At 47.5% G+C, this 15429-nt stretch overlaps 1 protein-coding gene across 1 annotated transcript in view; it reads right to left on the bottom strand.

Annotated features, from left to right (window-relative positions):
- Positions 1–9703: 9703 nt before the first annotated feature.
- Positions 9704–15429, bottom strand: part of nxn (nucleoredoxin) — a 229972-nt gene continuing 224246 nt past the window's right edge. Inside the window, exon 8 of the mRNA XM_078224701.1 lies at positions 9704–10497. Within this exon, the coding sequence (XP_078080827.1) occupies positions 10315–10497 (183 nt within the window). The 3' untranslated portion in view covers positions 9704–10314. The remainder of the gene's footprint in view (positions 10498–15429) is intronic.

Raw genomic sequence — 15429 nt, 5'->3', positions numbered from 1 at the left:
TAACCCCGCACATCTTTGGACTGTGGGAGGAAACCGGAGCACCCGGAGGAAACCCACGCAGACACGGGGAGAACGGGCAAACTCCACACAGACAGTGACCCGAGGCCGGAATTGAACCCGGGTCCCTGGCGCTGTGAGGCAGCAGTGCTAACCACCGTGCCGCCCTTAAGCGGAGGTATGTGGAGCTGAATCCACGAAAAGATCAGCCATGATCTTATTGAATGGCGGAGCAGGCTCGAGGGGCCGGATGGCCCACTCCTGCTCCTAGCTCTTATGTCGAGGCACTATTTAAAAAAACAATCCAGTCAATATCCCCTCCCTCAAATACCATCGAAAACAAACTCCTGGCCTATCACTCTGTGAAATCTTACTGTGCGCAGAGTAGCCGTTGTGTTTGTCTACATTACGGTGACTGCATCTCATTGTGTGCTGCTGATGCGATAAGGTATTCTATAAATACAGGCCTTTGTCTTGCTGTGTGAAATCTAATTTCCGACCAGCTTTGTTTAATGGGTTTAGGAAGACCTGTTCTGTTCTCATGTTGCTGCCTCATGACAGGATAAAGCCCAAGATTTATTCCTGGGGCTCAGTCTGTGCTACCCATGCAGAGAACATCATCACTTATGTCTGACAGGGCACTAGCGTGGAAACGATAGCACTGCCAGCACACAAGCCAAACGCTTCATCCACATCTGCCGCTCTCCAAATAGCAAACTCGGCTAGCGTGTGGAATATCCATCATGTTTAAAAGAGCTATTCTTTCCCACAGATCCCAGGCTGGCGTGCCTACCCTTTGTGGGGCTTTATCTCCTGTCAGGTACCGGGGTCAGGAGTGGCGCGGAGCCTGACTGGCTGCATTTTACTGTCAGAAAAGCACCTCAGTAAATCAACCATGGTACGTGAGGGGAAGCTGGTGGCATCGCGGTAATGTCACTGGATGAGCAATCCAGCTGTCGGGGCGAATGCTCTGGGGACACGGGTTCAAATCCCACCATTGCAGCTGATGGAATTTGAATTCAATTAATAAAATCTGGATTCGAAAGTTAGATTCACTAACCGTGGATATGAAACTATCAATTGCTTATTGTAAAAACCAATCCGATTCCCTAAATCTGCCGTCCTTACCCAGCTTGGCCTTGCCCACGTGACTCCAGACCCATGGCAATCAGGTCAAGGGCAAATAGGGATGGGCAACAAATGCTGGCTTTGCCAGTGACACCTGAATCATAGAATCCCTACAGTGTATTCGGCCCATCGAGTCTGCACCGACAACAATCCCAGCCGGGCCCTACCCCCGTCACCCCAAATATATACCCTGCTAATCTCCCTGACACTAAGAGGCAATTTAGCATGGCCAATCCACCTAACTCACACATCTTTGGAGTCTGGGAAGAAACCGGAGCACCCGGAGGAAACCCACGCAGACACGGGGAGAACAAAGAAAATTGCAGCACAGGAACCGGCCCTTCCGCCCTCCAAGCCTTCGCCGACCATGCTGCCCGACTGAACTGAACGTGCAGACTCCACACAGACAGTGACCCAAGCCGGGAATTGAACCCAGGTCCCTGACGCGGTGAGGCAGCAGGGCTAACCACTAAGCCACCATGCCACCTAAAATAATACGATACAACAGCTAGGCAAGGACTCTCCTGGGATCTGCATTTCATGAAAGGATAATAACATGAACACACAGTAATTCAAACTTCAGTAATATTCACAAGAGATGCACATTTTTGAGATGCGCTGTCAGTCTGTCTTTTGAGCTTGGATCCTTCTGTCTAGGACTCTAGACATGAGACGTGATTCTTAGACTGTAGACATACTCTGGGATCTGTGTGACGTTTGTTTATTAACACTGCATCTGAACAGGTTACAGAGCAGGCATATGGTGCCCTTAGGCATGTTTCGAACCGCACTTACATGACAGCATGATGTCAGTGGTATATTATCATCGAAGCGGTATACTAGCATATCCCATCTGTTAACCCTTTATACTACACCTCCACCAAAATATATTACCCTACTTTTTAACAACAACATAAAACTACGGGCAGAATTCTCTCATGCCCCCGCCAACGGGTTTAATGGTGGGCAGTAGGGGGTTTGGGGGGGAAGGTGGATTTCACTGGGATGGCCAAAAATCAGTTTTACATTGGCACGATTTGGTGAGGCCACAGCTGGAGTGCTGTGTGCAGTTCTGGTCGCCACATTATAGGGAGGATGTGATTGCGCTGGAGGGGATGCAGAGGAGATTCACCAGGATGTTGCCTGCGATTGACAATTAAGTTATGGAATGAGGTTGGGTAGGCTTGGGTTGTTTGCATTGGAGCAGAGAAGACTGAGGGGGCGACCTGATCGAGGTGTACAAGATTAGGAGGGACATGGACAGAGTGGATAAGGAGCAGCTGTTCCCCTTAGTTGAAGGGTCAGTCACGAAGGGACACAAACTCAAGGTGAGGGGCAGGGGGTTTAGGGGGGGATGTGAGGAGAAACGTTTTTACCCAGAGGGTGGTGACAGTCTGGAATGCGCTGCCTGGGAGGGTGGTAGAGGTGGGTTGCTTCACATCCTTTAAAAAGTATCTGGATGAGCACTTGGCACATTCAGGGCTATGGGCCAAGTATTGGCAGACGGGATTAGGTGGGAAGTCAGGTGTTTCTAATGTATTGGTGCAGACTTGATGGGCTGAAGGGCCTCTTCTGCGCTGTATGATTCTATGGATCTTCTACTGGTGCCAGCTATGGCAGACTGGGAAACTCGCTGATGGCAGGTGTCAAAGTGAGTTGTGCCCTGCTAATGGGATGCAGATGAAGGCCCAATCACCCATGCCCAATTCTCCACGATGCCAGCGGAAAAACACACCCATCCAAAACACGGCTGGAGCAACATGGGGTGCAGATGTCAAGATTCGCCAGAACAAAGCTTGGGGAGCTTCCGGACTGTTCCTGTGCGGTGTTGTTCTTTGTTCTATGTGCCGTTAAGAAGTACTACAATGCATTTATAGTACAGAAACAGGCCGCTCAGGCCAAAGGTCTCCTACCCCCCTCACCTCTTCATCTAACACTATGGACATAATAAAACAGCAAATACTGCAGATGCAGGAAATCTGTTGTAGAGAGGTGCCTTTACGATTCCTGCTAAGCTCTCAGCAATGAGAAAGGCACGAAAAAGTTAACGCAAACATCATGGGCAGTCTCAGACAAAGCTGGGAGATAATAAGCCTTTCACAACCTGGAGCTGGTAGATATAGTACAGATGTGGAGATGCCAGCGTTGGACTGGGGTAAACACAGTAAGAGTTTTAACAACACCAGGTTAAAGTCCAACAGGTTTATTTGGTAGCAAACACCATTAGCTTTCGGAGCGCTGCTCCTTCGTCAGATGGAGTGGAAATCTGCTCTCAAACAGGGCATACAGAGACACAAAATCAAGACATAATCATCTGATGAAGGAGCAGCGCTCCGAAAGCTAATGGCATTTGCTACCAAATAAACCTGTTGGACTTTAACCTGGTGTTGTTAAAACTCTTACTAGATATAGTACAGTGCAGATCACTGCTTTGAGATGCTGCTGGGGGCCTGATTGAGAACAATGCCATCTTTTGTCTGGTGTTGACTTGTTAAAAGCTAAGAAATCATGGGCGTCGCTGGCCTCTGATCACGTTTGATTTTTGTGTTACAGTTAATGTTGATTTAATCAGTAACAGAATCAAGGGAATGCATAATCATTACAAATTATGAATGAATTCTTCAAATATTTGTCATCACCTATCTACCATCATTTCTTTAATATAATATAACCGGGGTGACGCGTTAGCACTGCTACCCCACAGCGTCAGGGACCCGGGTTTGATTCCCAGCTTGAGTCACTGTCTGTGCAGAGTCTGCATGTTCTCTCCGTGTCTGCGTGCGTTTCCTCCGGGTGCTCTGGTTTCCTCCCACAGTCAGAAAGACGTGCTGGTTAGGGTGCATTGACCGTGCTAAATTCTCCCTCAGTGTACCCGAACAGGCGCCAGAGTGTGGCGACTAGTGGATTTTCACAGTAACTTCATTGCAGTGTTGATGTTAGCCTACTTGTGGCATCAATAAATATATCAACTTTCATTTACCAATCTACCTTAGCCAACTCTCCCTTTGTACCTATGTTCAGATTTAAGACATTGGACTTAACTAAATCAATCTCAAACTAGTGTAAAACTTTGTCATATTACGATCCGTCTTCCCCAGAAGTTCCTTTACTACAAGATTATTAATTAATCCTCCCTCATTGCACTTACTTACTGAGGTGCCAGTGTGAAGAACTGAGGGGCAGAAAAGTTTTTTTTATTTATTTGTGTGGCTGGCCAGCATTTATTGCCCATCCCTAGTTGCCCTTGGAGGGCAGTTGAGAGTCAACCACATTGCTGTGGCTCTGGAGTCACATGTAGGCCAGACCGGGTAAGAACGGCAGATTTGCTTCCCTAAAGGACATTAGTGAACCAGATGGGTTTCTCTGACAATCGACAACGGTTTCATGGTCATTAGTAAATTTTTAATTGCAGATTTTTAAAATTGAATTTAAATTCCATCATCTGCGGGATTCGAACCCGGGTCCCCAGAACGTTAGCTGAGTTTCTGGATTAATAGTTTCGTGATAATACCACTAGGCCATCACCTCCCCATAGTTCCACAACAACATTGTTGAATGACCTCGGAACAAAGAGAGTCATTGAGATATACAGCACAGAAACAGGCCCTTCGGCCCAACTCGTCCATGCCAACCAGATTTCCTAAACTGAGCTAGTCCATTTTCCTGTGTTTGGCCCATATCCCTCCAAACTTTTCCTATTCATGAACTTGTCCCAAATGTCTTCGGTGATTCCATGAAGAACCATTCGGCAGCCATACAGGATTCAAAGGCAATCTTAAAAGCTTTTTACTTTCTCTGTAAATGTATCCCAGCACTGGCTCTGGAGCAAAAGTTACGTTAAAATTGAATGTGATCATTTATGTCCCTCCCAAGATACAGCGGAACACGTACACGCAATAGGATATCCGATACCTCACCTAACGAGAGTTAGGAATACAATTCCGACATTAAATCCTCCTCCTGTTAAAATAAAGATGTTTGCATTCTACAATACTTGGGTTATAACCGAAAACTCATATCCCCAGCAAATCTTGGCTGAATTATCCTACAAAGCAATTCAGACGGCACATATTTAAGGGAAAGAATTCACTCCGGGATTTGTGTATCCATGTATTGCTGCTCCCTGCATTAACGGCAAACTGATCCAGGTTGGAAATTAGATTACAGAAGTAGACTTTCTCCGAGAACAGTATCCCTTTCATTTGCCATGGTTAAACTGCGGTTGTAATGTAAAAATCAGAGCTGAAGAGGTAATAATGTCAAGGAAGAGAAAAACGGATTTTTCTAGGTGGAAATCAAGAGTTGCAGAATGCAACTTTGACAGAGCAACGTCAACTTAAACCATCTGCCAGTCTAACCTCGGTTCAGGTCGTGAATGCTCTCAGTTCCCAGGGCTCGGCCGAGATGAGGGTGTTCGAGGTAAAATCAGAATATGCTGAAAGTATTCAGGAGGTCAGGCGGCGTCTGTGGGGAGAGAAACGGAATCAAACACCGCCCCATCTGCCACGGGAATCGGATCGGGCGAGAGGTGGACAATGGGAAGGTCCATTGACCTTGGGCGGGATTTTACGGTTTCGGGACAAGCTAGGCCGTAAAATTCCGCCCAAAGATTCAAGTTAACAACTTTTCACTCAGAGGTGAGGATGTTCTTGGGGTTGAAAGTCCCCTCCGGGCTAAGCCAGCTGATTTCCGTTCAGGTAGGAGTTTACCTATTACACAGTAGTTACAACACAGAAACAGGCCATTTGGCCTAACAAATCCATGCTGTGCATGAACTTCCTCCCACCCTACTTGAACTAACAGTGTCAGCATGATGTTTTAATCCTTTTCTGCTTTGTGTGATTATTCACCTGAACTCACTTCTTCTGATAGTGAGTTCCAACTTCTTTGATTTATTGTCACATGGATCAGTATACAGTGAAAAGTATTGTTTCTTGTGCACTATACAGACAAAGCATACCGTTCATAGAGAAGGAAAGGAGAAGGTGCAGAATGTAGTGTTACAGTCATTGCTAGGGTGTAGAGAAAGATCAACTTAGTGCGAGGTAGGTCCATTCAAAAGTCTGACGGCAGCAGGGAAGAAGCTGTTCTTGAGTCGGTTGGTACGTGACCTCAGACTTTTGTATCTTTTTCCCAACGGAAGAAGGTGGAAGAGAGAATGTCCAGGATGCGTGGGGTCCTTAATTATGCCGGCTGCTTTGTTGAGGCAGCGGGAAGTGTAGACAGAGTCAATGGATGGGAGGCTGGTTTGTGTGATGGATTGGGCTACATTCACAACCTTTTGCAGTTTCTTGCGGTCATGGGCAGAGCAGGAGCCATATCAAGCTGTGATACAACCAGAAAGAATGCTTTCTATGGTGCATCTGTAAAAGTTGGTGAGAGTCGTAGCGGACACGCCAAATTTCCTTAGTCTTCTGAGAAAGTAGAGGTGTTGGTGGGCTTTCTTAACCATAGTGTCGGCATGGGGGGACCAGGATAGGTTGTTGGTGATCTGGACACCTAAAAACTTGAAGCTCTCGACCCTTTCTACTTCATTGTCATCGACTTCAGAAAGCGTAAAGGAGAACATGTCCCTGTCTACATCAATGTCCCCGTTGATGTAGACAGGGGCATGTTCTCCTTTACGCTTCCTGAAGTCGATGACAATCTCCTTCGTTTTGCTGACATTGAGGGAGAGATTATTGTTGCCGCACCTGTTCACCAGATTCTCTATCTCATTCCTGTACTCTGTCTCGTCATTGTTTGAGATCCGACCCACTACGGTGGTGTCGTCAGCAAACTTGAAAATGGAGTTGGAGGGGAATTTGGCCACACAGTCACATAGGTGTGTAAGGAGTATAATAGGGGGCTGAGAACACAGCCTTGTGGGGCACCGGTGTTAAGGATGATCGTAGAGGTGTTGTTGTTGCCTATCCTTACTGATTGTGTTCTATGAGTTAGGAAATCTAGGTGCCAGTCGCAGAGGGAGGTGCCGAGGCCCAGACCACAGAGTTTGGAGATGTTAAGTGGGCACCCAGCTGCAGGATTAACAAACTTACAAAGTGGTTGACTCTCATTTTTTATCCATTCGTGGGACATGGGCGTTGCTGGCTGGCCAGCATTTATTGCCCATCCCTAGTTGCTCGAGGGCAGTTGAGAGTCAACCACATTGCTGTGGCTCTGGAGTCGCATGTAGGCCAAACCGGGTAAGGGCGGCAGATTTCCTTCTCTAAAGGACATTAGTGAACCAGATGGGTTTTTCCTTCACTGTCGCTGGGTCAAAATCCTGGAGCTCCCTCCCTAACAGCACTGTGGGTGTACCTACACCACAGGCACTGCAATGGTTCAAGGCGGCAGTTCACCACCACCTTCTCAAGGGCAATTAGGGATGGGTAATAAATGCTGTCCAGCCAGTGATGTCCACATCACTTGCACTAATTTAACAAGTGAATACTGAAACAGGAGTAGTCCATTCGGCCCCTCTGAATCCTGTTCAATTCAATGTGATTATGGCTGATCCGTTTGTAGCCTCAAACAATCCCCTCTGTTGCATATCTGGCAAAAATCACATTCTTGAAATGATTAAATGGGTTTTGGTTCTGTGAGCCCCGTGCCACTCTAATGCTGTCCGTAAGCACGACCTTTGCTCATCACCTTCGCAGAGACTGGCGCAGGTCAAAGTATCTCTGGTGTTTGCCCCATGTGCGCACAGTGCCAGCGAGTCACAGGAAGACTGGTTACACTACAAAATAAATACAAAATATTGACTCACTCTCTACAAACTGCCATTAAAGCAGCTTTAGGTGATGTGGAAATATATCTCAGTGCTGTCAGGGTGACAGGATAGGGAAGAGAAAGGAAAAGAGACAAAGGGAGAGAAAGAAAGAGGCAGGGAGAGAGGGAGAAAGAAAGGGAGAGAGAGAGAGAAAGGGAGAGAAAGAAAGGAAAAGAGAGCGAGAAAGGGAGGGGAGGAGAGAGAGAGATAGAGAGAGGGAGGAAGACGGAGAGAGAGAGAAAAAGGGAGAGAAAGAGAGAAAAAGAGAGGGGGAGAAAGAGAGAGAGAGAGAGAGGGAGGGGGGAGAGGGAGGGAAAGAGAGACAGAGAGACAGAGAGAGGGAGAGGGAGAAATTGAGAGAAAGAGCGAGACAGAGAGGGAGAGAGACAGAGAGGGAGAAAGAGAGAGAGGAAGAGAGAGACAGAGAGGGAGAGAGAGAGAGGAGGAGAGAGAGGAAGGGGGTGCGGTGGGGGGATCAAATGCACGAGACACTGAGAGACCGATTGGAAGAGATACCAATAGAGAGAGAGAGAGCAAAACTGAGTGAAAGTGACCCCAAAAGAAAGAGAGAGAGAGAGAAAAGGAAGTGACTGAGTCACTGGGAGACCAAAAGCTGTAGAAAGAGAGAGACGAACACAGAGAAAGAGACACAGAGAGAAAGAGGCAGAGATTGAAAACAAGAGAGGCACAGATACATTGCGAGAGAAAGAGAACTGAGTGAGCAAGTGATAAAAGGAGATAAAGACAAGTGGAGGGAAAGGAAGAGATAGAGAAAGAGGCAGAGTGAAGGAGATACCAAAAAAGGAAAAAAGTGACTGTGCGAAATAGGCAAAGATACTGAGAGAAAGAGGCAGAAAGTAAACAGAGAGACTGAAAGAGAGAACGAGAGAGAGAGAAAGAGAGACACACACCACCGGTGAGACACTAAAACTGAAATCCAGGAAAAACAGAGAAAGAAACCAAGAGGCAGAGAAACTGAAAGAGAGAAAGATGCGCACACACCAAGTGAGAGTGAGAGAGACGGGAAAAGGAAAAAAAGACATCGAGAGAAAGTAACCGGGAGGATAGATACCGAGAGTGAGAATCATAGAATCCTACAGTGCAGAAGGAGGCCATTCAGCCCATCGGGTCTGCACCGACCACAGTCCCACCCAGGCCCTATCCCCATAACCCCATGCATTTACCCGAGCTAGTCCCCCTGACACTAAGGGGCAATTTAGCACGGCCAATCCACCTAAGCCGCACATCTTTGGACTGTGGGAGGAAACCGGAGCACCCAGAGGAAACCCATACAGACACGGGGAGAACGTGCAGACTCCACACAGACAGTGACCCAAGCCGGGAATCGAACCCGGGTCCCTGGCGCTGTGAGGCAGTAGTGCTGACCACTGTGCCACCCCAATTGAGAGAGAATGAGAAACAGAGAGAGAGGGAGAATGAGGGAGAAAGAGAAAGGCAAGTCTCTCTCACACACGCATGCACACACAAAGGAGAAAGTATACAGAGAAATAAGAGGGGAAAGGCAGAAGAAAAAATTTGCAAAACACAAAGCAGATAAACTTTGCAAAGAGAAAGATTCTTTGCCCCGAGCGCATTCCAGAGTCGCAAGAGTTTACAATGCCAACGCTCTTCAGAAGGCAAAGTCTTCAGTCACATTAGCCCAGGATCAGCACCCCTTCACTACAGCCTTTTAAAATTGGGTAATATTTACCCTCAAAAATTACCCGAATGACGTCTCAGCAAATTGAAGAAAACGACTTTGGTGGAAACCACTTTGTTCGAAGGGCACCCAGAAAGAAGAAGGAAACTAAACAGAGCTGCTTTCAATGCGACTGCTGCCATGTTTATTAGACTTACTTGCAATAATTTAAAACATTGTAACAGGGCCAGATTACATAAAAAGGAGGATATATCAAAAAAAAGGACGTGGTGTAAAGTCAATGGGAAACTGCTTGGAAATATATGTATATAGTGCGTCAGGGGGGGCGGGGGGAGGGGGGAGGCTGGCGTTCTAACAGGCGCCCGTTGAATAACCAATAACACCAAAAGCAGCCCAGGGTCGGTGGATTTGTCAGTGAAAGAATCGCGTCCGGCTTCGAGAACGGAAGAGCTTCAGCTGGAAGGGACTAGGCCCGAGCAGAATTTAGTCGGCTTATCAGAGATGGCAAAGAGTCTGCTGCAACCTGAAGTGGAGCGGAAGTCAAGCTACCAGTTGGATTCATCGCAACAGGGTCATCTTACATGGCCAGCTAGAACAGAGGCAAGAGACATCAGCAGTCTCCTCCAAGGATGTGCGTATGACCGTAATGTTAGAACGAACAGAAATTCAATAGTTAGAAAGACCTTTTTTTTTTGTAAATCTTTTTTTTTGTTTAAATAGAAGTTTGAATGGAAATCAGCTGAGAGTGTTAAATATTCTTCTTCCTTTCGCCTCTTCAGATGGGTTCCGGTTTTAGCTTCTCCTTCAGGAACGCCCTGACGAACTCTTCCACGATGGCCGGTGTGATTTCCTCCACATCTTTCACGTACTTTGCTCTCTGCGACATGTCCAGGATGGTGAGCAGCGGCGCGGATTCCGGAAGGTTTGTGAAATCCCGTATCGAATCCGTCATGTCATCCTGTAACAAAGCAGAGAGAGAAAACATCAATGGCCGGAGCAGCCACGGGTCAAACCAGCTTGACCGAGGTCTGAGCTGGGCATTAGATCGGGTTTTAAAACTCCATTAGAAACGTGCATTTATATAGTATTGGCAATGTGATAAAATGTCCTGGGACACTGCTGTTATCAAATTAAATTTGCCACCAAGTGGGTGGCAGGATGTCATAGAGGTTTACAGCATGGAAACAGGCCCTTCTGCCCAACTGGTCCATGCTGCCCTTTTTTTTTTGACCACTCAGCTAGTCCCAATTGCCTGCATTTGGCCCATATCCCTCTATACCCATCTTACCCATGTAACTGTCTAAATGCTTTTTAAAAGACAAAATTGTACCCGCCTCTATTACGACCTCTGGCAGCTCATTCCAGACACTCACCACCCTCTGTGTGAAAGAATTGCCCCTCTGGACACTTTTGTATCTCTCCCCTCTCACCTTAAACCTGTGCCACTGATGCGCTATTCAGACACGAGGCTCGAAGCTCAGTAAATGAAGGCTTTTATTTACTGTTAATGAAGCTACCAGAACTTATATACACTATCCCAGACTGAAGGGGTCCCGGCCAGAGCAGGGACTCTTATACCTCTCCCAGGAGGCGGAGCCCGACTGGGATGTGCCACAACACTACAGTACACAGGTGTAACAACCCCACCCTAACCCAACAGCAACAATAGCACAATCCAACAGTAACATATGTACATCCTTGTAGTACTGGCCAGCCCCTGGCTCAGCACTATCCAGTGGGAATCAACGATGGTTCACCACAGCCCCCTAGTTTTAGACTCCCCTACCTTTGGGAAAAGATATTGACTATCTAGCTGATCTATGCCCCTCATTATTTTATAGACCTCTATAAGGTCACCCCTAAGCCTCCTACGCTCTAGGGAAAAAAGTTCCATTCTATCCGGACTCTCCTTGTAACTCAAACCATCAAGTCCCGGTAGCATCCTAGTAAATCTTTTCTGCACTCTTTCTAGTTTAATAATATCCTTTCTATAATGGGGTGACCAGAATTGCACACAGTATTCCAAGTGTGGCCTTACCAATGTCTTGTACAACTTCAACAAGACGTCCCAACTCCTATATTCAATGTTCTGTCCGATGAAACCAAGCATGCAGAATGCCTTCTTCACCACTCTGTCCACCTGTGACTCCACTTTCAAGGAGCTATGAACCTGTACCCCTAGATCTCTTCGTTCTGTAACTCTCCCCAACACCCTACTATTAACTGAGTAAATCCTGCCCTGGTTCAATCTACCAAAATGCATCATCTCGCATTTATCTAAATTAAACTCCATCTGCTATTCATCAGCCCACTGGCCCAATTGATCAAGATCCCATTGCAATCCTAGATAACCTTCTTCACTGTCCACTATTCCACCAATCACCAATAAAGCAAGGAAGTGAGGTAGGGAGGTGGAGAGGTTTAGGGAGGAGATTAAGGCCAGGAGAGGCAGTAGAATGGTGGTAATATTGCTGGACTAGTAATCCAGAGACCCAGGTTAATGCTTTGGGGACCGGGGTTCGAATCCCGTCACGGCAGGCGGTGGAATTTGAATTCAATAAAAATATCTGGAATTAAGAATCTACTGATGACCATGAAACCATTGTCGATTGTCGGGAAAACCCATCTGGTTCACTAATGTCCTTTAGGGAAGGAAATCTGTCATTGTTACCTGGTCTGGCCTCCATGTGACTCCAGAGCCACAGCAATGTGGTTAACTCTTAAGTGCCCTCACGGATGGGCAATAAATGCTGGCCCGGCAGCGACACCCACATTCCATGAACAAATAAATAAAAAGCTGGAGGCATGGCCACTAGAGCCATTTGGGGATGGTCAAGAGGTCATGGTCAGAAAAGTGCAGATATCTGAACATATGATAAAATGCGCACGACGGCACAGTGGGTTAGCACTGCGGCCTCACAGCGTCAGGGACCCGGGTTCAATTCCCGGCTTGGGTCACTGTCTGTGCGGAGTCTGCACGTTCCCCCCGTGTCTGCGTGGGTTTCCTCCGGTTTCCTCCCACAGTCCAATGATGTGTGGGTTAGGTTGATTGGCCATGCTAAATTGCCCCTTAGTGTCAGAGGGGTAAATATGTGAGGTTACAGGGGTAGGGCCTGGGTGGGATTGTGGTCGGTGCAGGCTCGATGGGCCAAATGGCCTCCTTCTGCACTGTAGATTCTATGACAGCGACCCAAGCCGGGAATTGAACCCGGGTCTCTGACGCTGTGAGGCAGCAGTGCTAACCGCTGTGCCACCGCGCCGCTACCGATTGTGACAGTGATTGGCAATATGGAAAAGAATAAAAAGGCCTTCCATTGAGCTCAGAAGTGTTGCGCGAGTGGGAGAGAATGTGGGTTCCTTTTACAGGAACGTCACAATGCCAGACATCAGTGGCATCAGGACTGGGTGGGGAAGGTCGGAGACAAAGGAAAGTTGCTGGTATTGTGCCAGTTGTCTCATAGTACTTAGCACAGGGCAAGATGCCACCCTTGGTGAAAAGCCCAAGGGTTAGCGAACCTGCCCACCTTGCCAACAGCCCCCAGTACCTGGTTTCAGGACACCATCAGCATGGGGTTTGCAGTTTGAGCTGTATGGGTTCAGGAATCGGTCCAGAGTGGAAACTGAATGGCTACATATGAGAAAGTTTAATGCCGAATACTTTTATTGGCAGCAAGTTACAACATTCTGATTCATATCTCAACTCATCTGTGCAACATAAAATAACCTCAGACCCAATTCATCGTTCTTTGCCATTATATACGTACTGAATGGAACATTTCCCAGTAACCAACATCAGATTACTTCTTCAATAAAGCTGCAGTAATAACATTTACGATCATTAATCCTCCTGTGAGAGACTGCAGTCAAACCTCAGGAGAAAACTGGCTGAGAAAATGGGCAGAGAAAAGGGAGTGAGAGAGACAGTGAGAAAGGAGGGAGAGAGAGAGAGTGAGAGTGAGAAAGGAGGGGGGAGAGAGAGAGACAGCGAGAAAGGAGGGAGAGTGAGAGTGAGAAACGAGGGAGAGAGAATGGAGGGAGGGAGAGAGAGAGAGAGACAGTGAGAAAGGAGGGAGAGTGAGAGAGTGAGAGTGAGAAATGAGGGAGAGAGAGAAAGAGGGAGGGGGAGAGAGAGAGAGAGAGAGACAGTGAGAAAGGAGGGAGGGAGAGAGAGAGAAAGAGAGCAGGGAGAGAGAGAGAGAGAGATACTGAGCAGGGAAAGAGACAGAGAGAGAGAGTGAGCAGGGAGGGATAGAGAGTGAGTGAGTGAGTGGGCAGGGAGGGATGGAGAGAGAGGGGGAGAGAGAGAGAGAGAGACAAGAGAGAGACACTGAGCAGGGGAGAGACAGAGAGAGAGAAAGACAGAGAGTGAGTCGGGAGGGATAGAGAGAGAGAGAGAAACTGAGTAGGGAGAGAGACAGAGAGAGAGTGAGCAGGGAGGGAGGGAGGAGTAGGGAGAAAGAGAGAGAGAGACAGTGAGCAGGGAGGAGAGAGAGAGTGAGCAAGAGAGAAAGAGACAGTGATCAGGGAGGGAGGAAGAGAGAGAGAGAGTAGGCGAGAAGGGAGAGGGAGACACAGAGGGCATGCTGTGCCCTCGCCGCTGCAGTGAGAACGGAGAATTTGGCACTCAGCCAAAACTCCATTCACTGCAGCGGGACTGGAGAATCCCAGCTACGGATAAGGCTGGAGGTTTTCAGCGTACACGTTTAAAGGTGTCAATCCCTCCTTTAGCTGTGTGTGTAGCTCTCTTATCTCAGAACCAGTTTGTGGGTTCAAATCTTCCCATAAAGCCTTGAACACAAAAATCTAGGCTGACTCTCTAAGTACCTTACTGAAACATTTGTAAAGGGTATACGCGGACCAGCATCTCAAACGTGACACTAAAGGCACGGACAGTAATGATACCCTCTTCACAAATGCTTTGAAGAGTTTGCTGCCTTCACAAGATCTCCCAGATTGGGTGGCATGAAAGGCAGTCCAACGGTAGCGCCTACTCAAAACCCAACATGCCCAGCATCGAGCTGCTAATCGTTTCAAACCATGATCATGGCTGATCATGCACTCTCAGTATCCCACTCCCGCTTTCTCTCCATATCCCTCCATCCCTTTCGCCACAAGGGCCACGTCCAGCTCCCTCTTGATCATATGAATGAATACTTTTCTTCAGTGTTCACCAAGGAGAGGGGCCATGTTTTTGAGGAAGAGAAGGTGTTACAGGCTAATAGGCTGGAGGAAATAGATGTTCGGAGGGAGGATGTCTTGGCAGTTTTGAATAAACTGAAGGTCGATAAGTCCCCTGGGCCTGATGAAATGTATCCTAGGATTCTTTGGGAGGCAAGGGATGAGATTGCAGAGCCTTTGGCGTTGATCTTTGGGTCCTCGCTGTCCACGGGGATGGTGCCAGAGGACTGGAGAATGGCGAATGTTGTTCCTCTGTTTAAGAAAGGGAATAGAAATGACCCTGGTAATTATAGACCGGTTAGTCTTACTTCGGTGGTTGGTAAATTGATGGAAAGGGTCCTTAGGGATGGGATTTACGACCATTTAGAAAGATGCGGATTAATCCGAGATAGTCAGCACGGATTCGTGAAGGGCAAGTCGTGCCTCACAAATTTGATAGAATTTTTTGAGGAGGTAACTAAGTGTGTTGATGAAGGTAGGGCAGTTGATGTCATATACATGGATTTTAGTAAGGCGTTTGATAAGGTCCCCCATGGTCGGCTTATGATGAAAGTGAGGAGGTGTGGGATAGAGGGAAAGTTGGCCGATTGGATAGGTAACTGGCTGTCTGACCGAAGACAGAGGGTGGTGGTCGATGGAAAATTTTCGGATTGGAGGCAGGTTGCTAGCGGTGTGCCGCAGGGATCAGTGCTTGGTCCTCTGCTCTTTGTGA

This window comes from Mustelus asterias, chromosome 12 (genome assembly GCF_964213995.1).
Source record: "Mustelus asterias chromosome 12, sMusAst1.hap1.1, whole genome shotgun sequence".
In the NCBI taxonomy this organism is placed as follows: domain Eukaryota; kingdom Metazoa; phylum Chordata; class Chondrichthyes; order Carcharhiniformes; family Triakidae; genus Mustelus; species Mustelus asterias.
The sequence above is the reverse complement of the archived record's forward strand: the minus strand, read 5'-3'. Positions and strand labels throughout refer to the sequence as shown.